Source organism: Crocodylus siamensis, chromosome 13, assembly GCF_052110815.1.
Source record: "Crocodylus siamensis isolate JL-2025a chromosome 13, ASM5211081v1, whole genome shotgun sequence".
Lineage (NCBI taxonomy): Eukaryota > Metazoa > Chordata > Crocodylia > Crocodylidae > Crocodylus > Crocodylus siamensis.
In genome coordinates this window covers 28655093-28681822 of record NC_143407.1, presented here as the reverse complement: position 1 = coordinate 28681822, position 26730 = coordinate 28655093, and the positions used below count along the sequence as shown (strand labels likewise).

The 26730-nt window shown below is 42.7% G+C and overlaps 1 protein-coding gene across 5 annotated transcripts in view; it reads right to left on the bottom strand.

Moving 5' to 3' along the window:
• Positions 1-26730, bottom strand: part of TPST1 (tyrosylprotein sulfotransferase 1) — a 54763-nt gene that overhangs the window by 12494 nt on the left and 15539 nt on the right. For all 5 annotated transcript variants that reach the window (XR_016438912.1, XM_090025813.1, XM_090025814.1 and 2 more), the window contains one exon: positions 16787-16985. Coding sequence is in view for 4 of the 5 variants with exons in the window: in XM_090025813.1 (XP_089881939.1) it covers positions 16787-16985 (199 nt within the window). In the remaining variant the exon portion in view is untranslated. The remainder of the gene's footprint in view (positions 1-16786; positions 16986-26730) is intronic.

The following is a 26730-nucleotide window of genomic DNA, read 5'->3' as shown; positions in this document are numbered from 1 at the left end:
CAGCAAGCAGGGGGCCACAGCTGCTGTTGCTACATGCAGCCCCAACAGGTGAGCCTGGAGCCACGCGGGGCCCAGTCTGGCAGCAGGGCCAGGTTACAAGCTGGTGCTGAGTGCCGGGGTGGGGGGAGGGAGAAGCGGCCCCTTGCTGCCCCGTGCCCCATGCTGCAGCCGCTCACAGCCCGCGTGGGGGCTGCCTGTGCCTGCTCCAGACAGCCCCAGGTGGGCTGCGAGTGGCTGCAGCATGGGACACTGGCCAAGGGGCAGGGGAGGGGCCACTTTCCTCTGCGCCATGAAGGAGCAGAGAAGGAGCCCAGGGAAAAGCTGAGCGCGGTGGGTGGGGGGAAAGCAGCCCCTTGCCTGCCCCATGGCCGGCGCTCCCTGCTGCAGCTGCTCACAGCCCGCCTGGGGCTGTCCAGAGCAAGCACAGGCAGTCCCAGGCGGGCTGCGAGTGGCTGCAGCGTGGGGTGTGCGAGGGGCTGCTTCCCACTCCCCCCTGCACACAGCTTTTCCCCACGCTCCTTCCCAGCCCGGGGTCCTCCCCTCCCCTTCCTCCCACCCTTCTCCTCACCCTTCCCCCTTACCTGAGGTTCAAGTGTGGGGCAGCCACATGGGGCTTCCCGCTGGGGGGCGGGGCTGGGGGGGCTGTGCTGTTGTGGGAGCCCGCCAGGCTTCCTCTGGGTCCTACTGCCCTCGGTTCCTGTCATTTTTGACAGGAACCAAGGGCAGATAAACATAAACATTTTCTAAATTTTTTTAGGGGCCCCGTGCTAGGGGATAGGTATTCATCACATCCTTTGTAGCTTCTTGGTTACCTTTTGATCTCTTCTTCATAAATCTTTGCCCAGAAAGTTACGATAGTACTGGCCTGGGTAAACATACACAATACTAACTTACAGTGTGTCAAAGCCAGAGGCCAAAACCAATTTTTACGAGTTCCAAATCAAGACACTTACTTGCACAAACTTGGCAACTGACACTAAGATCAGAGTAGAAAAAGAAAGTGCTCAGTTTACACTAAATCAATATAGTGCAGTGGTCTTATGACTGTAATTGAGTTAGCTCAGATTTTCCTGTCTGCAAGATTATTCCCCTACAAAACAGGGCTGCAAAACTAAACCATGAGTCATGCTGAGGAAGCCGGCAGCTTTCATTTCTCCAGCCTCATCGGGAGACTGAACAAATATACCCAGATAACCACACAATTAAAAGGCTAACAAGGAAGTGAGGAACCACTATGTATTTTGTAAATACCCAAAACTTGGTATCCCAGAAGTAAATGAACAAGGATGGAAGAACAGCAGCATCCAGGATAGCAGGCACAGCCCTCAGTTATATTTCATAATAGGGTACTGGTCCCTTTCACAGTGATGTTGAAGAAAGACACACTGGCCTACGCAATCCCACAAGTACCATAGTTCCATCTTCTAACTAAGCCTTCGAAGGCAGGTCGCCTTTCTATGGACAGCTAAAGAAGTGACACATCAACAACTTTGTCACATCAAAAATACTAAGGAACTCAGATCAGCAGAGACTCCCTATGCCTGACAAAGGGTGGCTGCGCCCAAAAGCTTGCTAAGAACTTTTTTCCAACTACTCAGTTGGTCTAATAAAAGATATCACATCTACCCAAAAAACCTTGCTGGCCAAAAAACTACCCAGACACCAATCAGTGACATGAAAAAAAAAAATAGATTAGTTTCACTCCCATGGATGAATGTAAACTGCCTCAGAATGATTAACCAATGTGTTTTTATATAAAAATGTGACTCCTTCCTAAAACAAATTCTACATTCTAGTTATGAAAACAAACTATTTAATCAACTGGCAACAAGGAAAAAAGAAACAGCAGCTCCTAAAATCAAAACACAAATCATCATTGCCACAACAATAAGCTCGGCTATTTTTAAAGTACCCAAACCCAGGTTAAGTCAATGCTCTGGTTTTTGGCAAGTGGTTCCAACGTGAATGTTAAAAAGTCTATACAGACTGAACATGAATAGGTTGTTCAACATTTGCACAGTTAACACAGGTTCATGCAAGTAGGATTAGAAAGTGCTAGATAAGGATTTAAATTCAGATAAAGATTTCCTTTTCCGTTGTGCTACAGTACACTAAGTTAGCCAACAGGAGCTCAAGAGAAGTTCTCATGCAAGAGATGCAACTTACAGATGAGCAACACCTGTGCAGTTATTCACATGCTATCCAAGTCGAGAGCTTCTCAAGCAGAATTTGAATATTACGGCAGAACTAAAAGGGCAGCCGAGCTTTTTGTGCCACAGCCTTGTAAATTTTTAATAAATACAAGTAATGTACAATAAGTTATTCTGCTGTGCTGAGGAGTTATCATTTGTGTTATTCTTTTATCTAGGTCTTGAAGGAAAAAAAAATTGCTTCAAAACAACAAACATTTAAATGCCCATAACCTAGGGGAACTCGTTCCCATCTGTGACGAATACTTAGCTTCCTAAGCAAATTATGCACAAAATGGATCTAAACCAGAATCTTCAAATATCGTTTCATAAAAAGCGCCAATACAGCAATGTCCTCTAAAAACAATAGCCCAAATGCTAGAGACAAATTGATCAGGAGTTCAAGAGAAAGAATGAGAATTTTTACATAACCTGGCTCATGCATCCATTCTACAATGCAGGAAGTATTGCATGGTTTCAAAAACTTTGGCTTCCAGCTTTTTTTCACCACTGTAGTTAAATATGAAAATACAAACTTGCAAGTACTAATGATTAGAGACCTACCTAAAAACTCAATTTTGCAGATTTCACGGAAACCGCAAAAAAATATTGTTGTCTGTGACTGCCAGGAAATCCAGCACTGGCTGCAATTTCCCACAAAAATCAGCCAACTGCTCCCCCCAAAAATAGTAGCAATGTAGACTGAATGAAGACGCCCTCTGACAATCAGTGGTGGGGGGCAAGGCAAAAAGCAGTAGTGATGAGTGAAGGCACCTTCCACCAACCAGTGGCGAGAAGCAGAGCCGTCAGAGCAGAGCCCCTTTGCCAATCAGCAGTGAGGGGTGGGGCCACCATGAAATTCCCATGAAATTGCCTTTGCGCACCACGAGCTGGCCACAAAAAAATCCTTGGTCTCACCACGACTTAGGAAGGTTCCCAATAATGATTAAGGTACTGCAGTTTATGTAGACACTATTGCTCTGAGCAGTTACCTTTCTAAGTTAAGAAACCAATCCAAATCTCATTTAGTCCCTTCCCTAAAGATTTTGTTTTAACATAGTATATTATAGACTTTAAACAAGCTCATAATAATGCCCATATTTTTTAATTTCCTCATACTAATTATCCCACATTTCCTCCAACCTCTACTGAAAAAACAGCAGAGAAAATGCCAGACTCCTAGAAAGGGAAAGTTGCCTGAACAGTGCTCTACCTGAACAAGAGGCGACAATGAGAACACCATACACTGACTGTTGTGTGGAATTCAGACAAGAATATATCCGAATTTCACATATGGGTTGGCAATATCTGAAGAATCAGAGGCACGCTATGTATTTAGAAGCAGTAGAGAGATCAAAACGTTAAGGGTGCCAAATGTTAAAAAAATAATTTTTAGGTAGGCAAAAACTATACTACAGTCTCCAAGTTACATGTTATAATTTCACTGTATATGGTGCTAAACGGGATAAAACTTTAGTCTTGTTCCTCAGAGTGCACATTATGCTGCTTTAATGGATATTTCATCATATGTCAGCCTTTATATGTGCTGGAAATAACATAGATGACATTTTGATTTAAACAGTGTTGTCTTTTCAAAATAAGGTTATTTAAACTGTACAATTTAGAAAATAAGTTATGGAGATGTAGCAATTACATTACATAATTTTAATGTAGCTGCTTGGACTGCTATTCACCAGCAAAAACCATTATTTTGAACAGCATGCTGAAGCTGTAATAATTTAGTATGTAATAAGAACATGCATCTCCTCCTGTGTTATCTTTTTGCCTCTGCTCCAAAGTGCTGGAGAGTAAGCATGATAAAGATCAACAATGTACAGTTCATCTAGAAGTCAATCCAACTAACATGCAAACGTTACTAAAGACACCATCTAATTACTAATAAGCCAAGAAACGCCATTCATTAAAGTTTAAGAACTACATCCCCAATTTAGTCTGAGGGAACCATGATACTTAAAAGCTGTTCTTTCAAGGTTTCTGTTGCATTTAAATTATATTCAAAATGGATGCATTACAGCTCTGGAAGTCGATACTAAGCCAAAGCCATAGGAATGAATTCTGTCCCAGAGACTCAAATGGGAAAACCTCCAACCTCAGCCGCAGGAATGTAAAAGATTCCACTTGGCCCATCTAACCCTCAAGTACATAATGTGGGGAACTATGGGGACAGGCTGAGGAAAAGGAATTTAGGATGATGTAGGACAGTGACAGTATTTTGCAAATTTCTATAAAAAGAATACTCTTCAAGTCCATTATACTAGGAAGAGTGCCACACCATCAAGATTATACCACTGTGAATTTTCTTAAGTGACTTTCACAGAATTCAGGAGTGGAAAAAATACATAAGCAACAGCATATAAAGTAGGAAAAACTGGGCAAAGTTGCTATTGAAGCCTAATGAGTTTACAAAAATTTGGAAGCCTAACAAATTTAAAAGAAAAATCATTTTTAAAATAGCAGTATTGCCAACTGGCATGATTTTGGGCATTGGTCTTAAAAGTCTAAACTTCAGGAATGTGAAAAATTTAGCTCTTTCATATCTATATATTAAGCTAACATTAAGAACAATGCCAAAAATCATGAGAGTTGGCAATACTGAAATAGTCAGGTTGATAATTTTGCTAGAGATCAAACCTGGCTGCACTCAAACTCTTCTAAAATGCGTCAGCCTCACAGCCAACACTGCACTAAATGTATGACTTTTAAGCTGCTCCCAAGAGCTTGGCTACAATTTTCACACTCTGTTAACTCAGATATATCCTAAGGAAAATCTGAAAATGGATGAAAGTGTATGGGTTTGGAAGAAGTACAGTGCATGATTTATATGTTAAAAAACACAGTGCATAAAAGATGCATGACAACCTGAATTTTTCATCAGTTTGCTGCAGCTTAAAGAAGTCAGGTGAACCTTGATCCTTTCCTTGATCCCAGAAAAGCAACACCACTTCCATTAGTCTGTCTCCAAGGTATGTCAAAGTACAGTCACTCTCATGATACATTCTTGATTTTTTTCATATTTTTGCATTCAAGTACTCAGTATCTGAATTTATGGTATGAGTTGGGGGAAATTTCTTCAGGACCCAATCTGGGTATCTGTTTAAACTGTGAAACAGCAGAGTTGCTAGGGCTCAATTTCTTCCCCTTCCTATCATATGTCCAGCCAGAATCTGATGCAACAGACTAAGGTATAATTTTTCTTTTCTTTTTTGAAATAAAAAGGGCCACTAGCAATTAGTCAGAAGGCACCTGCAAAGCTTCATTTCATTCTTACCCTCTTGTTTCTTTTTTACCTTCCATGATTAGCACTGCAACTTCAGGGAGAAATCTAAAGTAGTAACTGGAATATGCAATATTGTGTTCACAAATTCATTCAGTGCCGACTGTGCGCCAAAGAAAATGTATGGTAATACGTTACAGATGTGAAAGGAAATGGCATAGCCAGTCATAATATAAAGATCAGCCCATTTTGATTGGTCATATCTCAAAGTCTACTAGTCATGAGAAGTCTTCTGGCTTTTGTAATAGTCTTTTAAACTGTTAACAGGTGTCTCTATGCAAGTTTGCCATCGTGAGAGAAAGATACTCCTAAAACACAATAAAGGTATCCTAATACATATGTGGGCTGTCAGAAAATAAGTCATTCATAGGTGGACTTTAGTAAAAAGAGGTTCCTTGCACACGTGAAGAAGTAGAGTTTGTCGTCTTTTACTTTTAGGAAAAAAAACACTGGTGTTTTCCCTGAAAAGCTCACCAATTTCAGTTTTGACGAGCAGATCATTATAGTAAAATGAGCACAAGAAAGATTTGCTTACAAGAAATACTATGAGCAAACAGTATGCAGACATGCTTATAGATGGATAGAAAACTGGCTGGAGCATTGGGCTCAGAGGGTAATCCTCAATGACTCGATGTCTAGTGGGCACCTGGCATCAAGTGGAGTGCCTCTAGGGGTCGGTCCTGGGGCTGTTTTATCCAATGTCTTCATCAACGACCTGGAAGATGGCACAGAGTGCACCTTCAGCAAATCTGCAGATGAGACCAAGCTGGGGTGGGTGGAGGAGTAGAAGATACACTGGAGGGTAGGGCTAAGATTCAGAGTAACCTAGACAAATTGGAGGACTGGGCCAAAAGGAATTTCATGAGGTTCAACAAAGACAAGTGCAAAGTCCTGCACTTAGGACAGACCAGTCCCATGCACCGGTACAGGCTGGGGGCTGAGTGGCTGGGCACCAGCTCTGCAGAAGAGGACCTGGGGGTTACAGTGGATGATAAGCTGAATACGAGCCAACAGTGTGCCCTTGATGCAAAGAAGGCTAACAGCATACTGGGCTGCATTGGTAGGTGTGCTGTCAGCCAGTCAAAGGAAGTAATTATTCCTCTCTATTCACCACTGGTGAGGTCAGATCTGGGAGTACTGTGTTCAGTTTTGGGCCCCCCACCACAGAAAGGATGTGGACATATTGGAGAGGGTCCAGTAGAGGGCAACAAAAATGGGGCTGGAGGACTCGACTTATGAGGAAAGACTACAGGAATTGGGCATATTTATTCTAGAGAAAAGAGAAGACTGAGGGGAGATTTAATAGCAGCCTTCAGCTACCTGAAGGGGGTTCGAACGAAGATGGAGCTGTTGTCAGTGGTGGCAGATGAGAACAAGGAGCAATGGGCTCAAGTTGCAGTAAGGGAAGTATAGGTTAGATATTAGGAGGAATGTTCTTACTAGGAGGATAGTAAAACACTGGAGCAGGTTACCCAGAGAGGTGGTGGAATCTCTACCCTTACAAGTTTTTAAGACCTGGGTAAACAAAGCTTTGGCTGGGATAATTTAGTTGGAGATGGTCCTGCCCTGAGCAGGAGGTTGGACCAGATGCGACCTCCTGAGGTCCCTTCCAACCCTAATTTTCTATGATGCTATGACAGAACTAGCATCGAAAAGTCAACCACCCCACTAATGCATCTAGAGACAATGTTTGTGTGCAAATAAACATTACTATACAGAAGTATGGAAACTCCAATCTATATTGCAGATATTTTCTACCTTCCAAATCCAGGGCTGTGAATCTAAATGGATGTGACATGCCATGCACAGAATAAAGGACAATAGCGACAGTCCTACCATGAAATTGAGGTTTTTAGCAATATTCTACTACTATAGCACAGAGATGACTGTTCAAGTTCTGCTAGGCTTGGCTCTACCTATGCAGGTATTATCACAGAGGTAGCTGCCTTCATATTCTGTAACACTGGACAATACTGGAAAATGGAACATGAGTATATTCCAAGTCTTCACATGGAAATCTCAGTTATCCTGCAAAATAAAACTATCACTACTGCTGGAAGCTGAGATGCCCAAAAAAAGGAGTGTTGGAGAGCATCCTGGTTCAGCTCTACTGCCCTGTAAAAGGAAAATCCTCCTAGAGAGTTAACGAATGCCTTAAAATTTTCCTTGAATTACTTCCAAACACAGGAAAAAAATACCTGTCTTCATGTATTTGGTTTTAGTAGCAATCTTGTACACACCCTTTCAGAAGCGTCTCTGCTCACAAAATGTAAGCAAACGGGTAGTATTTAAATTCCTTCAAAAATTAGGACCAATGTTTGTTTGGCAGTATCTTTTACTGTACCAATAAAATATTGTACGTAACTGGAGAGATGTCAGACCAGCAGCAGATACAGTCTAAACTAAATACCAGGTAGAACAATAAATCCTTTAACATCTCCCCTAATGATATAGTTGATCCAATAAAAAGAGAATCGCCATACCATCCTTACTTCTTACAGATTCTCTGGCCCAACACAGCTATAACAGCACTGCAACCCTATTAAAAAGTGAACCTCCCTGAATGCGTTTAATTTTTTTTACCCATTCTATTAAGTTCTCAAGATTTTTCTTCGATATGAGCACTCCCACACTTGACGGAGCTAACAGTAATAATTTTGGAGTTAACAATAATATTGTTTAGCCTATAAATAAACACTTCAACGTTGAATGCCTAAGTTCTGCATTGTTTTGTTTTAATTGTGCTTCACATTGGCTTCATCAACTTTTTAAAAACATATCACGTTGACTACTTTGTTTTCAAAGACAGTCTTTTGAAGCACTATTTACCTGCATTCTGATGCATTTTCAATACATTGCTTAATTCTGTCCTCATAATTTTAGATTCACAATTTGTTATGTAGCTTAAATTAGAATGTATTATACTCCAGGGACTTAATACCACCTGATTCCCTGGAGTACAATAATAAACTTAAAATGTTTAGGTTTGTTTATGTCTTTAATATCAAGATTAATTTTAAGTCAAACTAGTGTGTCATCCTTTTATTGACTCCAATGGAGGCCTCAGACCTTGCCCTTAGGACCTAGCAAGATGGAACAATAACCTGAGAGCAGATGGGTTTATATCCCAAAGCATTCCAAAGGATTGTGAAATCTGGAAATCAGCATTGCCCTCCAGTAATCTTGTGTTTTTACAAGTGGAATCAATACAGTCGAGTCTCAGAGGCCTAGCTTAACTGGCCTTTATTATGGACAAGATTCTTCAACTTCTGTTGTCCATTTTGAATTTTAAAAGCCTGTAACCACAAGTATACTTCAACACCATCCTTTTGAAAAATAAAAAGGGGGAGCAATGGAAAAACAAAAGAAAACAGCTGCTTGTCAGATTAAGTTGCAGAAATCGTTTAAGATTAAGCCATTTGGAAGGAGACTAAATTCATAAAATGTTAATCATGCATTGCTTAAGCTTGAAAGTAACCTGAGAAGGTCTTCATTTGAATGGCAAGAGCTTTGTGCATCTTCAGGGTAAGGTCAGTGGCAATCTGTCCCAGCTGGTAAACAGCAACAATGGAAGCAGATTTGTTAAAACAGGTTGCAGGTGAATAGAGTGGATTCAGTTATAAGCAATGCTGTACTAGATGGGGACAATTCATACTTGTAGGAGTCTGGGAAGTGAAGAGCAGCTGATGAACACCAAATCTTTGATAATAACCCTCTTCTCAGAGAGATTATTATTTGGCTTTTAGCACATTCTAGTTTGCGAGGAAGCAGGTGCTATAGCTATTTATGATGGCCAACACTGCAAAACACAGCACATCCAAAGTGAAAATGAAAGAAGATTTTGTAATTATTTTTATAAAAACCTTAAAAGCAATTTTATTTATTTATTTATTTATTTTTACAGAAAAATAAGTTTTCTTTCCAGAAGAAAATTTTCTGCAAAGCAGATTTAACATAAATTATCACAAATGACAAATGGAACAATAACTCAACTGAGTGCATAATGACAGAGCAAAGCTGTGGACATCCTCTGGGGTGGAAGCTTCAAATGATGGGCAGCAAAGAGCACAAAATATTAATATATTCTGTATTTGTAAGGTCTACTAAAATGATAAATACAAAAGTTTCATTTTTTTCTAACACTGTACAGTAAAATAAAGCAACAAGAACAGATCCATTAAAGGCTTCCTCTAAATTTAAAAAACTTGCAAGCAGCAATAATTAGTCTCTTGAGAACAAATCAGGAAGCTGATGAGTACATACAACTCTCACTGACTACAGAAACAGTTACTCCTCAACATCTTTAAATTATTAAGCCCTTGAGAAGTAAATATTTAAGTAAATCCTTGGGTGACCTCAGATACATGTTCTCAGACATTAAACTGGGACTTGGTAGGGGTTTCATAGTTTCATAGTTTTTAGGGTCGGAAGGGACCTGAACAGATCATCTAGTCCGACCCCCGGCCATGGCAGGAAAGAGTACTAGGGTCAAACGACCCCAGCAAGGTGTTCCTCTAACCTCCTCTTAAAGACCCCCAGGGTAGGAGCCAGCACCACTTCTCTTGGAAGTTGGTTCCAGCTCCTAGCCGCCCTGACAGTGAAGTAGCGCCTCCTGATATCTAACCTAAACCTACCCTCTGCCAGCTTGTGACCGTTATTCCTGGTCACTCCAGGCAGTGCTCGGGGGAACAGTGACTCCCCCAATGCCTGCTGATCCCCCCCAACTAGTTTGTAACAGGCCACAAGATCCCCCCTCAGCCTTCTCTTTTGGAGGCTGAACAGGTTCAGGTCCCGTAGCCTCTCCTCATAGGGCCTGCCCTGTTGTCCCGATCATACGAGTGGCCTCTTCTGGACCCTCTCCATGCTGCCGACATCCCTCTTGAAGCGCGGCGCCTAGAACAGGACGCAATACTCCAGCTGTGGCCTGACCAGTGCCGCATGGAGGGGGAGGATCACCTCTTTGGACCTGCTCGAGATGCATCTGTGGATGCCTGACAAGGTGAGGTTGGCCTTCCTAACTGCCTCCCCACACTGCCGGCCCATGTTCATCTTGGAGTCAATGATGACCCCCAGATCCTTTTTCGCCTCCGTGCTGACAAGAGGGGAGTTCCCTAACCTGTAGGTGTGGTGCCGGTTGTTCCTCCCAAGGTGCATCACCTTGCACTTGTCTGTGTTGAAACCCATCCTATTCTCATCCACCCACCCCTGTAACCTGTCTAGGTCTGATTGTAGCCTGTTGCATCCTTCCAGTGTGCCCACGTCCCCCCACATCTTAGTGTCATCAGCAAATTTGAACAGGTGCTTTTTACCCCCTCGTCCAAGTTGCTGATGAAGATGTTGAACAGTGCGGGACCGAGCCCTGGGGGACCCCACTGCCCACGTCCTTCCAGGTTGAGGAGGACCCATCCACTACCACCGTCTGGGTGCTGCCCTCCAGCCAGTTGGCGACCCATTTGACTGTGTGGGTGTCTACACCACAGCCCTCCAGTTTCTTAATGAGAACGGGGTGAAAGCCTTCCGGAAGTCCAGGAGGACTATATCCACTGCTACCCCTGCATCTAATGATCTGGTGATCTGATCGTAAAAGGCCACCGGGTTGGTCTGACAGGACCTGCCACTGATGAACCCGTGTTGGTTGCCCCTAAGCATGCAGTCCCCTGCTGGCCCCTCCTGGATGTGTGCCAGCATAATTTTCTCGAACAGCTTGCCTAGGTTCGAGGTAAGACTAACCGGCCTATAGTTTCCCGGGTCCTCCTTCCTGCCTTTTTTGAAGATGGGGACCACGTTGGTCCTCTTCCAGTCCTCTGGTACCTCACCAGAGCACCACGAGTACTCGTGAAGCCGTGCCAGGGGACTGGCAATGACCTCGGCCAGTTCCTTTAGAACTCTAGGGTGGAGATCATCCGGACCGGCTGACTTGAATACGTCCAACCCCTCCAGAAGCTCTCTAACTAAATCCTCGCTAACCCGTGGCCCAGGTGTGCCTCCCCCGGGGCCCGAGGGGGGCCCAGCAGGGAGGTGGTTGTTCTGGTCCCTATTTAGGAAGACAGAGGCAAAGAAATCGTTAAACATGTTAGCTTTGCCGTCTGGTGTGACGACCAAGTTTCCCATCGCATCCTGCAGGGGCCCCACATTACCCGGGACCTTCTTTTTTACCCCCTATGTATTTAAAAAAGGACTTCTTATTGTCCTTAATCTGGGAAGCTAGTCCCAGTTCCATCTCTGCCTTGGCCTTCCTAACTGCCCCCCTACATCCCCGAGCAACTGCAGAATAGTCCTCCCTGGTGATGACGCCTTCTTTCCATTGGGTGTAAGCCTCCTTTTTAGCAAGGAGACATTCCCGGATGCTTTTGGCGAGCCACGGAAGCTTGTGTGCTCTCCTGCTCCCTTTGATCCTCGTTGGGATTACCTTCCTTTGGGCTTGGAGGATCGTCTCCTTAAGGAGCGACCACTCTCCTTGGACACCTGGCTCCCCTCCCCTCCGGGACCTCAGCGCTTCTCCAACTATCTTCCTTAGCTTGTTGAAGTCTGCCCTCCTAAAATCTAGGGCCGCTGCCTTACTGCAGGCCTTTGCCACCTTGCGCTAGATGGTGAATTCCAGCAGGCGATGAATGCTGTCGCCCAGGTGGTCGAGCACCCACAGCCCCCTCACCAGGTCATCACCCGTGGCCAGCACTAGGTCCAACAAGGCGTCTCCCCTGGTGGGGCTGTGCACCTCCTGGGTTAGATGGAGGTCCTGCACTCTGGCCAAGAACCTACGTGAGCGTTCAGACCTGGCTGACTGTTCTTCCCAGCAGATGTCTGGGAAGTTCAGGTCCCCCATGACTACCACAAGGTAGTTACAAGGGTTAAATGAATATCATGACTACCACAAGGGTTACAAGGGTTAAATGAATACCAGCTGATCAACTGTGGTGCTTTTGGGGACGGAGCTTTTATCAAAATGTTTGGCTTCAAAAGCCTTAAAAACCCCCAACCCAAACCAAACCCAACCCAAGAGGCCTTCCTGTTTATTACACATAGAAACGCTAATAATGGGAGCAGGCTCAAGATAAAGGATACAGAGAATAACCGTAGCGGCCCCACCACATTGAAGCAAAAGCTAAAGATCTATTTTAAACAGCTGTTCCACCTCTGAAACCTCACCAAATAACGCTCAACTGGCAGTCAGAATTGGTTGGAAACTTTCCAATTAAGTGTTTTTATGCTTAAAAAGAAAAAAAAAAAACTCCTTTCACTGAAAGAAAAGCACTTTGCAGAAATGCGTCAGATCTCTCCCACCTACCCTTCCAAAGGCTCTAAGCCTGCTAAGGAGGTTTCAAAATGTGTTTAGTTTCCTGCCACCACAGTCTGGCTTGCCAACCAGGCATAGTGCCTGTGGGCCAGAAAACCCAGAGCCTCCGGACTCCTGGATGAGTTGGCTCCCAGCACCTGGGAAGCCAGCTGACCTCAGAATCAAGTAGCATGAGCAGCCAAATGCTCTAGAAGTCTAGAGGCCTTGGATCCCCCTAGTCTTGAGACAAATCAGCATGGCAAGGCAGGTGAGGGGCAGGGGATGCCAAACCCCGAAAAGCCAGTTTCAATATTAACACTGAGAGGAGAAGAGCTGTAACAAAGCAAAAATAATTTATCAGTTCCAGCCAGCAGTTGCCAGATCCCAAGAAGCATCTTACTGGAGAAACACCATGATTCAATGGTTTGTGAAATGAATTCTGAAAAAGTTTTGGTTTTGAGTTTTGGGGCTTTTTGTCCCAGTTTGGACAAAAACCAGAAATTCCAAAAAGTATCATGGAACAGAAGTCTGGTTTTCAAGCCAGCTACACTAGCATACATTAACACAGTTTAGGAATGATTTAATTGAAGAATGGAATATCCAGACTGAATCCAAAGATAAACAACGCCAAACATGATACATACTTTGTTACTATATTTACTATTTGAAGTAGACATCATACTTGAACCTTTGCATGATTTTTAATCACGAGAGACATACACATTTATTTTGAAGTAAACTTAACTAAGCCTCACCTGACCTTTAGGATTTTAATTATGAAACTCACCTTAATAAGCTGAGTACACATTCTGCACTCTCTTACAAATGCTACTCTAAGGTTTAAATGGATTTACGCAAGAGAGTAATTATTTCAAATACAAAAGGCAATCCATTATTAAAGCCGATGACATTGGCCTAAACTTGTGCAATTACAAGCTGACTGGCATTCCATGGAATAAAAAACTTCAGAAAAGGCATTTTGCTGATGTAACTAATGTATTCCTGAAGCAGAGAGTCAAGCTCGAGTTGCAATATTATGATCCAATTGGGCAAAGTCATTTCTGAATCAGTGGTTTTCAGGACATAATGATGCTGACAAAAGGGGGTTTTAATCTCACTAGACAAATACTGAAAAGCAGAATTTAAGTATATTGCGTAGGTGGCAGGGAAGTTAATTTGTTCTTTTGCACTGAGCTTATGACAAATATACACTTCAAGTGACTATGAAATACAGGTATCAAACCACTGACTCCTCTTTTGAAAGTGAATATGATTTACTCAGCCTGGAAACAGTATGAAATGTGCATTTGATATAAATTATTCAAAAGATGGCTAAAATCTCACTCATTTAAGATGTACAGGCCCCCATTGGTGCATATTGCTGAACAGATCAGAAACAGGGTTTTTAGTATCAGAAGGCTACTGGAAGTAATCAAAGTAACAGCACTGAATCAAAATTGGATGACCAGATAAAACAACAGAATTCACTGATGCAAGAAAGCCACCCTCAAAGAAAATAAGCATTTGTGATGAGAACAAAAGCAGATTCAACTGTTTTTATTCCAAACAAAATATAATGATTTTAAGTGGGGATCGTTAGGGATAAATAGTCTTATTTTTTTCCAAATACTTACATTCCAAAAACAAAATAAGACCAATTAAAATCCCAGTGTTTAGGTTACTCTGCATCAGACTCTTATTGCATCTTTTGTTTATTCTTCAAAGGGCAGCAAAGAAAAAAAAGTCTGGCATTTCAGTCATCCCAGGCCTTTTCCCAAAAAGTTGCTTTTCAAACCCTCCAAGTGTTTTGACTAGGAATTTCTGTGTCACTCAATTCTTGACAGCCCAGAAGCAGAAAACTGAGCTCAAAACCCAAATTCAGCCAAAGTGTGATGATTCAGTAGAAGCTTAAAAAAAACCCAGATCTTGAAATAACTGCTAAGAGCCACTTACAGCATATAATAATGTCACAATCAATCTCTGCTTCACAGATTTTCCCTCCCTCCTTAAGTATTTAAGAGTACTACATCCCAACTGTGTAAAAATAAATGTCCTTTCTACCTAGGAGAACTTGTACAATCTCCACTCTTTCCTATGCCTGATGAAGGGTGAGTGTGCCTGAAAGTTTGCAGATAAATACAACGTTTGCAAATATCTAGTTGGTCTAATAAAACAAAATCACCTCTTCCATGAATTTTGATTCCTTTTGTCCTTTCCTTAAATTCCAAACTCTAATACAACTTGGACATGTAGTATACTTAATCATATTGATGAGAGAATTACTATCATGCATGCTTGGGCCAAAATAAATTGAAGTCAGAGTACATACAAGTATTTATGTGAATTCACACTCAACAACAAAATTAGTTTTGTGCATATTTTTGTGCTTACGGAACATTATGAAAATACTAAGTTTAATTCATGATTAGCTACTGTAAAACTTTGAAGGTGGTTTATCTCAGATGGATAATGAAACCGTTACCATATAATGCATACATACCTCAAAAATAGCTCACTGCCAAACAGAGAGCAAACCTGGCCGTGATGGTAATTCTAAAAGTAGGTTAAAAAAAAAATAAAATCTTGAGCATTTTTCCAAAAAAACAAACAAACCCCAAACCATCTGTGCTCAGCTTTACTTTTGTGAATCCATTACAGAAAATGTCTTTCTGGTTTATTTCGGTGAAGACTATCCTAACCCCAATGAAATCAGCAGTGCTGGCAGAACAGAAAATGCTATTAAAGTTCAAGAAACCCTTTGGAGCATTTTCTAGGGATGTGCTACACAGATGGGCCAAAGGGCTCCAGAACCAAACACTGCCTGTGAAGAAGTTTCTGAACCTAAGCCTGGGACTCAAATATTGCTTCACTCTAGCAAGTTACAGAAAAAGCAATCCGATTTCACAAGAAGCACCACAGAGGAAAAAAATAGCATCTGCTTGACTGAATCTAGCTTGACGTCATTCTACCTCTTGATTTTAATGGAAGTGAAAGAACTAGAAACATTCAAGAGCTGGTTTGGGGAGGTTAGTGTCCATCACCCTTGCAATAACCAACCAGAAAAGTAGAACTTCATGTTGTGCTCAGACCGACATGGGGGAGAGAGAAGAAAACTCTTTAAAGCAGCAGAGAAGACCTGTGACCAAGGACACGTGCATGGTATGTACTTCTGGGAGAAGGAATGCAAGAGAACAGATTGATCCTCTCCAGATGAAGGCAGGATCCTAAAGCATTTGAAAAACAACTGTAACAGGATCAATGGAAACCAACTGTCATAACAGGGTGGGAGGCCAGTCCAACTTGCTTCCTCCTCTAGCCAGCAAATCTCAGCTTGGTGTCACAGTATTGTAAAGGCAAGGTTCTTTGGGTAGATGTGATCTCTTTTAATTAGACCAACTGAGTAGTTGGAACAAAGTTCTTTGCAAACTTTCGGGCACAAGTACCCTTCTTCAGGAATAGGGAGACTCTGCTATTGTTCTGCAAAAGCAGGGGAAGAAAGGCAAGAACTAGACTGGGGGACATGGGAAGTCATGTAAATGCTGGGAAGAAATCTTTGAAAACAACATCTAAAAGCTAGCGTGATGAGTGCTAACACATGAAACAAGCCATGGAACTGGAAGTTCCCTGATGTTGCTGACAAGATCTTGCTCAACCACTGAACCAGTTGGTTATCTACAATGCCAGTTGTTGAGAGCTGGACAACTGCCTGAAGTACCTTTGTCGGGTATCCAGGTTGTAGCTGTATTGGTCTGGAGGCAAAAGAAATCAGGACTTGCGGTAGAGGTGATATCTTTTATTAGACCAACCAGATTTTTGCAAAAAAAAAAATCTTTAATTGCAAGCTTTGGGCACAAGCACCCTTCTTCAGGCATATGAGAAAAGACTGTACCTTTGGGAATGTCTCCCAGAAATTCTAAAAAACTTAAGAGTTAAGAAAGCATCACATTATTCACTATTTTAGACGGAAATTCTACAACACTAAGTTCAAATGCGGTTTTTAGCATATTACGATTTGCACGCATAACTTACCCTTCTAGTGTTTTCAAGAACTTTTTGATCTGGCTTTCCATAGTTTGGTGGATTGGCATAAGGATCATAGCCAAGTTTTGCTAACATAGGTGCAATCACTGGCATATCTTGTAGAACATCTGCGGGTATTTTCCCAACCCATTTTGACAACGCTTCCACATTGACTGGCTTGATTACTTGATCTGTAGATCTTTCAACCCTGCATGAAAATAAATAAATAGTAGTTAGTGATGTCCCGCAAGGAATATTTACTGTTGAACTGGCAGCAATGCCTTCAGTTTGTGATTTTGTTTAATAGCATGTTTATATAAAGCTAATAAGAAATAAAGCACTGCTACATAAATACAAAAAAGGGAGAACATGAGAGTTGGCATGACCTATCAGAATAGACTTGCAGATTTTGTAGCTGATAAAAGTTGTGCCTGTGACCTCAGACTGAAAAAGACAAATAAGAGAATAAGCTGGCTTTGCACAGGATGTACTGGGAGTCAGATTAAACATTACAGCAATAAAAACTGCACTTTTCAAGCGTGTGTAAGTCTGACTCAAAGTAAATGAAAATCAGGTTACTTAGTGCTTAGAATCAATTTTGAAAAGTGGGACTTAAATACCCAAGTCACTTAGGCAGTTTTGAAAATGCTCACCCTAAAAAGTGACAGTAGAACAGTGAAATGGGAAACGCATGGTAAAACGGAATGAGAAACTGTTAGTAATTGCTATAACCACAGTGCGTTATATTGCGTTATTGGCTAATTGAATGGTACCCAAATGCTTCTCTAATATTAGAGATTTTTAATATAATTATTGGTTTTGTTTTACGATGCTACACTATTCTTTCTAGAAGTTACCTCTCCAAATTAAGTTGCTTAACATGGGAACATTAAGACTTCACCTTTTTGCATCAAAAGGAACACGCAAAAAAGCCGCATCCATTCATGCTTGAAGTGTTCTTTTGAACTGGAAAAGCACACACCTCTTTAGACACCAGGTTCATCTTTCTCCTAAGAGAATTTATTATCACATATCTACACATAGAGAGCCTGAGGGAGTATTTCACATCTGTGCTTCACATAACACAACGGGGGTTTGCTAGCCTGTACCTGCAATTAAATGACTAAAGCTGTAAGAAGACATTGCTGGTCAAGCCATGCAGCCACTACATTTGCTTGCAGCCATTACACTACTTGGTGCCTGATGTACTGCTGTCAAAAATTCCGACTATAAAAACTTTGTTTAAAAATATTTAAGTTATAATCTACTGAAACAACACATAAAACAAACAGTAATCAGATTCCTGCATGATTAAACAAATATGCAACCTGACTAGCACGTACATGAAACAGAAGTCAATGAAGACATTTAAATTAAGATTGAAAAACTGGTAAATCAGATTTACAGATAGCAAGCTTCTCCTGAAAACAACCAGGTACTAGGCAATATTTTCCTCATAGATGAGAGTTTTGTTTGGGTTTTTTGGCTTTTTCGGCAGGGGGGAGGAGGGGAGAGGGGCAGGGGAAACTGCAGTCAGTTCACTGACTTCTGTCAAGTTACAAGATTGAGTTTAATCTAGATTGTCTCATTAACTTAATAACTGAACAGTTCCTGCATGTTATATTTAGAGTAACAAATAACTATATGCTTGTAATGATGTGAGGAATTTTGCTTAACACTATCTGGATTCCATTTAAGAGGAAATATGCATGCGTGTAGATCAGAGAGCAAACTCCATAGTGATTTTAAATTGTTCGTTGTCCTTTAGCTGTCCTTTACTCTCTGTCTTGGGCTAATACTCCTCCTGGACACAGACAAACCATAGCAAGTTCTAACTTTGTGTATTTTGGAGAAATACCACTAGTCACCTTAAACTATAAACTGGCTCTACCAACGGGGACTGGGATGTCAGGGGAGAGGTCTCCTCAGCAATGAAGTTACATGATGGAAAACTTATGAAATGATAAAAAGCCACGGCGTAAGCAAAAACCTCGTTGACCGCTTTCAGATCGCAGCAAGGCAGTGAGAAATTATGCCGTCTTGTATAGAGAAGGGCCCAGAAAAGTAGCATAATATAGATAAATTGATCAGGATGCTTTATAAAAACAGCCTGTAAGTAACAAACAGCATTTTGTACTTGTAAAACAAATCCTGCCTGTTCTCATTTTCATTTTTGGCAGCATTAGCTTCAATATAAGGCATTTCCCAGCAATTAACACCTGGCAAGGGGCAACACAGAAGCACACTAGCATCTTCAGCCAGTCATTCATCTTCAGGAATAAAGACACACTAAGTTTGTCCTTAAGCAAATGCACAGGAAGTGATTTGAGAGAGCCCAAAACCAGGAAAAGAACCTTGCCTAGACCATCTGAGCAGGCGGTTTTTTCCCCACATGCTAACAAGAAAAGTGTCTTGCGTGTAAAACCTACTCAGAATTCAATAAGCTCTCTCACATGTATGTAAGCATGTACACTGATAGCATGGCAGTTTCAAACTCCACTTCAGAAGTGCAGCAATAATTGACAGTGAAACAGCTGACAATATCAAACCCAGAGCTAGCCACAAGTAGCTTGGCGAAAAAATGTATTAGAAGAGAACTATTCCCGTAGTCATCCTGCTTAGACACTTATTTTCCCACTAAGCCTCAAAAGGATAGCATTTCTTTGCATCCATGGTCCACAGCTGCTTCCAGTTAGGTGGCAAATACCAGAGATACATTAGCAATACCAGTTATTCCCAGATAGTATGCTATAATGCATTCCTTGAACAGCCACATAGGCAATTATTTTAAAACCACAGAAGGTTTTGAGCTACTCCAAATCCTGCTTCTTTCATGTCCTTTGCAACATTTTCCTCACGTTGTATAAAAACCAGAACCAAGGGAAATTTATTAACTAAAGTGAAATGGCAGTAAGTCTCCAGGAACATCTGCAATAGCAACAAAGGAATGAAAGAGGGGATTAGCAGGCAAATGTAGAAGAGGATGGAAGGGTTTACAACCTCCTCTAAATCAAGTGGGAAAGAAAAAAAGGTGTGGAATATTAAAAAACCAAAAACAAAGAGACAAAACACAAGCATCCAAAAATCCAGTCTATGATTTAAGAGAGCAGCAGGAAGTAACCAAGTTAGGAAGAAGATGAGTGAAAGTGAAGGCAGAGGAACTCTCTTTCCCTCACTAGTCAACAAATCAGTAGATGGCCAACATTATTTGGACAAGAGAAACAGCCTACCTGCAAATATAATCCTAAACACAAATTGATGAGTTTCATATTGAAAAGCTCTAAAAGATTTCACGAGACAGACAGTTTGACATATGGCCTATCCCACCAAAAAAAAAAAAAAGAAGTTATTTTGAATACTCCGCCACAAGGTTGCAGATTGTTGTCATAAGCTTTCACTCAGAAAAGCACCCCCCTCAAAAACTGATTTAAGTCAAATTTTTAAATAATGGCAGAGTGGGGATGGGGGAGGGACTGAAGACGTCCATTATCCAGGGGTGTAAAATCTGAACTCTAAAAGGTCCTTTTTAAACAAAGGACACCAACTAGGAGGCTGAGTTCAGAACAAGGTGGCGTGGCTCCAATGTCAGCCTATAGCCTGCTGAGTGGGGGGACTAAAAGGATGAATAAGTGATGATGGCAAGTTATAACAATTGAAAACAAAGCTGAGAAATTTTCAAGGCAAGTCACCCAGCCAATTAAGGGACAACATTACATTTCAGAACCACAAGGCTCCTCAGCTCAGGGAAAAGATCACCAACACCAACAGAATTTAATCAAATTCTTATTTCCTTTGACCAGTCTCCCCTTGCACATAAAAAGCTTACTAGAGAGCATCTCCTTATCACAAACATTGCCATCTGGCTCCTTGCCTACAATTCCACCTCTTATTTTATTAGTTCAGAAGACTGAGTGCAAAGACCCCTTGTTATCTTAAGTACAGAATAGTTAATTACCCTCCAGTAACTGTGAATCTGCAAGGTGCTGTGGTCAGTGTGAATCCCAATGCAGTTCTGCCTGAACCTCATGCATGCAAGATTAGAGTCTTCAAAAAAAGTTTCCATCAAAGCTGTGACATTTCCCTGTTCCCTTTTTATGTTCCTGTGTGCTGGCATAAAGCCTATGTTAGCTGAGGATTCAAAACAGCAAAGATCATGGGATCCATACTGAAAGTGTACTCAAGAACCAGTTACTAGGAAAGGTAAATGTGTCAGCATGGATCCAAGTGTAAATCAGGTCTGCGAGCCAAGGTGCTTCAGCTACAGTAGATGAACAGGGATTGCAGCAATGACGTCCTGAGATTGGCATCTGCTCTAAAGGCCAAATCTAATGCACAGTGTTTGATGGCTAGTGGGTTAACTCCTCAATGCCAGTCTGCAAACTGCAGGAACAAGAACATTATTTAAAAGCACTGAGGAATCCTGCTTGAGTTTTAACAGAAGACAGCAATATTCAGTGGGAAAGTTAAACTCTCCAATGGTTTTAACAGACCAAGATGCACTGTGCTAACCACTAAGTCTTCTCTGTGATGAAATGGCCTTTGAAATAGCCAACTGCAGCTGGAAATAAAAAACAGAGATAGCCAGTTTAATCTTGCCTGTCGCAAGCCTGGTCACTAGTTGCTGTGGTGGGATCCCAACACTGGGCCCCTGTGCTTTTAAAATTTCTTGCCCAAAGTAGGATCCACCACTATCTTTCTCTGGCACATTTCCTGGGCAGAGACTGTCTGACTCCCCTTGACTGATGTGGTACTTCAAGATCCAACTACCCTAGGTCCCCAGGACCATTTCTGACCATCTCCACCCTATCTGACAAAGGACAACTCAGCAGTTAAGCACACCCTTTTCCAGAGCTCAAACCTTCTGAGCACTCATTTCCCTCTCTTCTACAATACACAATAGTTGAAGTGCACTGATTTTGCCAAAAAAAACCAAACAAACCGTATTTCTAAATACAACCATCATTCTACCTTAGATGGCCCAAAAGATACAGAGATCTGGGCAAAGCACCTACACATTGCTCCCTTCTAGTTTCCTCACCATGCCTTAGCAGCAAGTCACTGGGGCACAGTCAGAGTCTAAGGAATCTTCCTTCCTACTTCCTTCCTGCATGTGGCATCTCTTCCATAGCACACCTGTGTCCTCCAGTGTCTGGCTACTTTATTCTAATAGACAGTTTCCTCAAATATGCCCCTTCATGTTCTTCTGTCAAGTGTCAAGGTCCACCATTACTAGGGTGACCACACATCCTGGGCAACCCAGAACAGTCCCAGCTTCTGTAGTCTGATCCCAGCTGGTTGGTCAAAAGTCCTGGGCCAGAGTCCAGTGGGAAGGCAGAGTGGCATGGTGTGCCAGGCCTTCGGTTGGACAGGCACCACTGCTGCTGTGCTGGAGCGAGGACATGCCATGTGCAGTGGGGTGGCCCACATTGCTCCCGCACAGCAGCAGTGGTGCCTGCCCAATCGCCTGCCTGGTGCAGTGTGCCACTCCATGTCCCCGCTGGACTCCAGCCTGGACTTTTGACCAACCAATCAGGACCAGACTATGGAAGCTGGGGCGTATGTCGTACCCTAGCCACGACTTCTAGGTGGTTATAGTTTTAAAGGGCCATAGCAAGAGTTCATTCTCCAGGTTCCATCCCAAAGATTTTTTTTACTTCTTTAGTTCTGATGCCATTGCAGGCTACTGAAGCAAACTGGTTTTACCCAAAATAAATTGCACTGTTTTCCTCTGGGCCACACTTATTCACTTGATTGTAACCATTTTAATTAACGTCACATTTAAAAAGTGAATTGCCAGGTTCTATTTCCTGACTCCTTAGCAGGATTATGAGCAAAAATTCAGTGAAGATGATTAAACAAGAGTTCATAAGATCAAACAGAAATTAAATTGCATGTGCATCCTAAGTAGGAGATAGTCTTAAGTGTCTGATCTGAAAGTAAGCCTTGGGCAGAAGATGACAGAAAAATTAATACAATTTCATAAAAAACTGAAATCACCTTGGAGAAGATCTCAAGGTCAATTTCAGCACCACCTGAAACCCTGTGAAATGTCACATATGAAGGGCTGGCCGCAAGAACTTGAAGCTTCTTTGGTCTTCAAAATGAAGCAAGTTGGAACTAGGAAGACTGCATCATAATGACATGAAATACACCAAGGGAAACATGGAGCTTTTGGAGGTTCAAGCAGGAAAACATTTGACCAATTTCTGAGGCACTTGGATGCCTCCATGCAAGACTGAACCAAGGGTTTCAAATGCACCAAATAGTCAAGAATCTAGCCTCCAAGTAGTCCAGGCTGTTGTAAGCCACTGTAAAGGGACCCTTGCCAAGCAGCCACACTGGAACACAGGCAACTGGAGGGGGGGCTGGGGGCACATCCCCACCACCACCGGCATCTGCGGCAGTGTGCCAGCTCTGTCCCCACCACCGATGCTGCTGGCGGCTTCTGTGGGTGTCCCCCACCAAACTCAGGAAGCACCAGTCACCCATGCACCGGGGGTAAGGCCCAGATGCCGCACATTCAGCGGGTGTTTACTGTTCCGTGTCTTGCCCACTGTGACTTGGTGCTACTGGAAAAAAACCTGTCAGGTAATCTGGGGTTCATTGAGATGTGGACTCTGATGCCTGCAAGTTTTCTGTGGGGCTCTGCCCTCCTACACCCCACCCCTTTCCACTTGGGTGTCATCAGTGATTGGCGTGGGCACCTGGTCTCATTAGGCATCTGGCTTGTGTGTTAGGCAAGTGGGTCCATAATAGAGAGAAGCAAATACACAACTATAACTCAAATAATGTCGTTTATGCCCGCTTCAGGACTCTTTGACCCAGCAGTGTACCTCGGTTGTTTCGTCTGAGGTGATCAGCTCTTCTGGGGTTTATCCCCTTCCATGAGCCAAGTCCAAGTGGGCTGCTCTGTTCTGGGATGGGCCCTTTGAATAATCAGGGGCCACAGGTACCACAAACCTCTGTGAGGCTTCTAGGCGTACCTGACCTCTGTGGCTGAGGGTTGGTCAGTGTTCCCAGCGTAGGGTCAATGGCTTGCTGGTCCTCGATCCAGATCCTGGGTTCTGGTGGGGAGATGTAGTGTAAGCCAGTGCCTGTACCAGTGTTCCCCACTCCTCTGGGGCTGGCACTCTTTTGTACTGGAAGCTCTGGGTTGGCCCAGGCCAGCTTGGATCCCTGCCTGCCCCCCTGTGTCTTGTGCTTGCTGACAGGCATTAAGAGCCCAGAGGGGCTTGTTAGCATTTGCACCTGTGGCTCTCAGGCCCTAGGTGGCAGAGTCTGTTTTTGCCACCTGCCCGCTTTGCTGGCTGCGCTCTGTGCTTGCACACAGCCGCGGCTCCAACTCTTGCTCCAGCCTGGGAAAGGGGCCAGCTGTGAGCCTACTCCCTGATGGCCACTTCTTTCACCCTGTGGACAGGGAAGCGGCAGAGCACCCCATCATTTTGCAGGCTCACTGCTTTCCCGCCAGACCAGCTGTAAGCCTGCCGCCTGCGGAGCACACTGGTGGTTGCTGCCCTGGTAAGTATGGGGCTTGGTTGGGTCCCTGCTAGAACCACCCATAAAAAACTTTCTCCATTTAGATATAAAAGGTTTTTTTGGGGTACCTGTCTTCTGTTTTGCAGAAGAATCTCCTGGCCTTGCCTACAGCAGTCCCTGTCCATGGTACTTACACACAAACATCCATGCTATCAGATCAAGGGACTACAGATGGGATGAATTACCAGTGTTGTGAAGACAGATCCAATTGGAGCAGAAGCTTGCTCTCTTCAACCACTAGTGAAATCGGAGAACGGCCACGGCCAGGTGGAAGGCCGAGTCACACGCTCATGTTCCAGGTAGAATTCTGCAATCAGAGAGATGATTCCCCCCAAATTCTAACGCTGAAGAAAGTCTGGGTTTTGGGGGGTAATTTAAGTAGATCTGTTGGCTTGAACTAAGTTGAAAAAAGTGCTACTTAATAGTCAGCCTAAAACGATACATGTTTTACATCTTGCTTAAAATTTTCTTAAGGAATGGCCATTTCTGTCCATTACTCTTCATAACACTTTCTTCAGTGCTGATGAATTTTCTTCAGCATAATTTCAGATAAATGCCATCTTTATGTGCACAACTCACATACTCCTGTATAGCAGACCTGGAGTTTATCCCCCATGACCCTCTCAGAAAAGGAGCAACAATCATTAAAAATAGAAAAAAAGAAAAAAAAAACAAAACAAAAAAGCTCTTTAAAACCACTGCCCATTTTGAATTGATATCTTAGTCTTCCCATGAACATTAAATGCTTTTGAAGGGGTAAGGCTAATACGTAGAAAAGAACTGACAACAAAGAATTCAATGATGAGATTCATAGATGCTAGGGTCGGAAAAGACCTCAACAGATCATCGAGTTCAACCCCCTGCCTAGGCAGGAAAGAGTGCTGGGGTCAGATGACCCCAGCCAGATGCCTATCCAGCCTTCTCTTAACGTCCCCCAAGCCCATCCCAAATTTTGGCCACTCTTACCACGAAGAAGTTTTTCCTGATATCTAGCCTACATCTGCTCTCTGTCACTTTATGACCATTGTTCCTTGCTACCCCAAGAGGTGCCCTTGTGAGCAGAGCATCTCCAATCCATTGCTGCATCCCCCTGATGAATTTGTAGGCAGCCACAAGATCACCTCTCTTGCAGAGGCTGAAGAAGTCCAGGTCCCTCAGTTTCTCCACATAAGGCTAGTCGTTTAACCCCCTAACCATGTGAGTGGCCCTCCTCTGGACCCTCTAGAGTCTATCAGCATCCTTCTTGAAGCCCGGTGCCCAAAACTGGACACAGTAGTCCAAGTATGGTCTGACCAATGCTGCATAGAGGGGAAGCATCACCTCCTTGGATCTATCTGTCATGCATCTGCTGATGCATGAGAAAGTGTGGTTAGCTTTGCTGATGATTTCGTCACATTGACGACTCACGTTCATCTTGGAGTCCACTATGACTCCGCGATTCCTTTCCGCTTCTGTGCTGCTGAGAAGGTCACTTCCCAGTCAGTAGGTATGCTGGCTATTTTTGCACCCTAGGTGCAGCACTCTGCACTTGTTGAGTGCAGAGATGGAAAGAGTCAAAGCTAGAAACTCCATAAAAAAAATTCCTATACTGGTTTCATTTAAAAGATGGTTAAAGATTAAGGGTATCTCTACACATGATGGACCTCTGCTCTGACATGTGCTAATCGGCACACATCAGAGCAGGCTTGATTCATCTATTAATTAATGTTAATTAATTAAATCTATAAATTGCACTTTATAGATAGAATTAAATAATTGAAGTAAAATAATTAATTGATGCCAATAAGCATGCTCGAGCAGCCTCCATGTCATGTATTCAGTGCCTCCGCACTTCAAATTGGCAGCGGGGACACTTTAACTAAAGATTGTTAAATGAGCTCCCTCAGCTGCTCCGATTAAAGTGCCCCATCCTTCACCCTGGAGCATGTATAAAGACGCCCTGTGAGACTAATAAAAAGGTAACATCCTACCCAACAGACACATAGTCCTTGATGAAAGTGAAGTGAAATTGATTTTTCAAATGTTAGGCCCAAATCTTAGAATACTAAACACATTCTCTCTAAACAACCCCTTTACTGCTATGAGAAAATGTAGTCGCTGCATGTTAGACATGAAATAGCTGCACAACAAGAAAAGTTTCATGTTTTTAAAAAATGTTTAACAGTAATTTTTTTCTACTCTGAAATTTAAGGCCTGTCCCTCTTTCACCCTCCCATTAATCCACCACAGATCATCTAGAACTATGTAGACTAGATAAGGTCATTCTGCATCCAGGAATCTAAGCACCACAAAAACAGTACCCTGGAACGTTGTAGATTAGTACTATTTTGCTAGTGGCTGCCTACATTAACTGTCCCAACATGGTCAATAAGCATGGCAAATAAACCAACAGTGCCACATTTCTGTAGGAAAAAAGA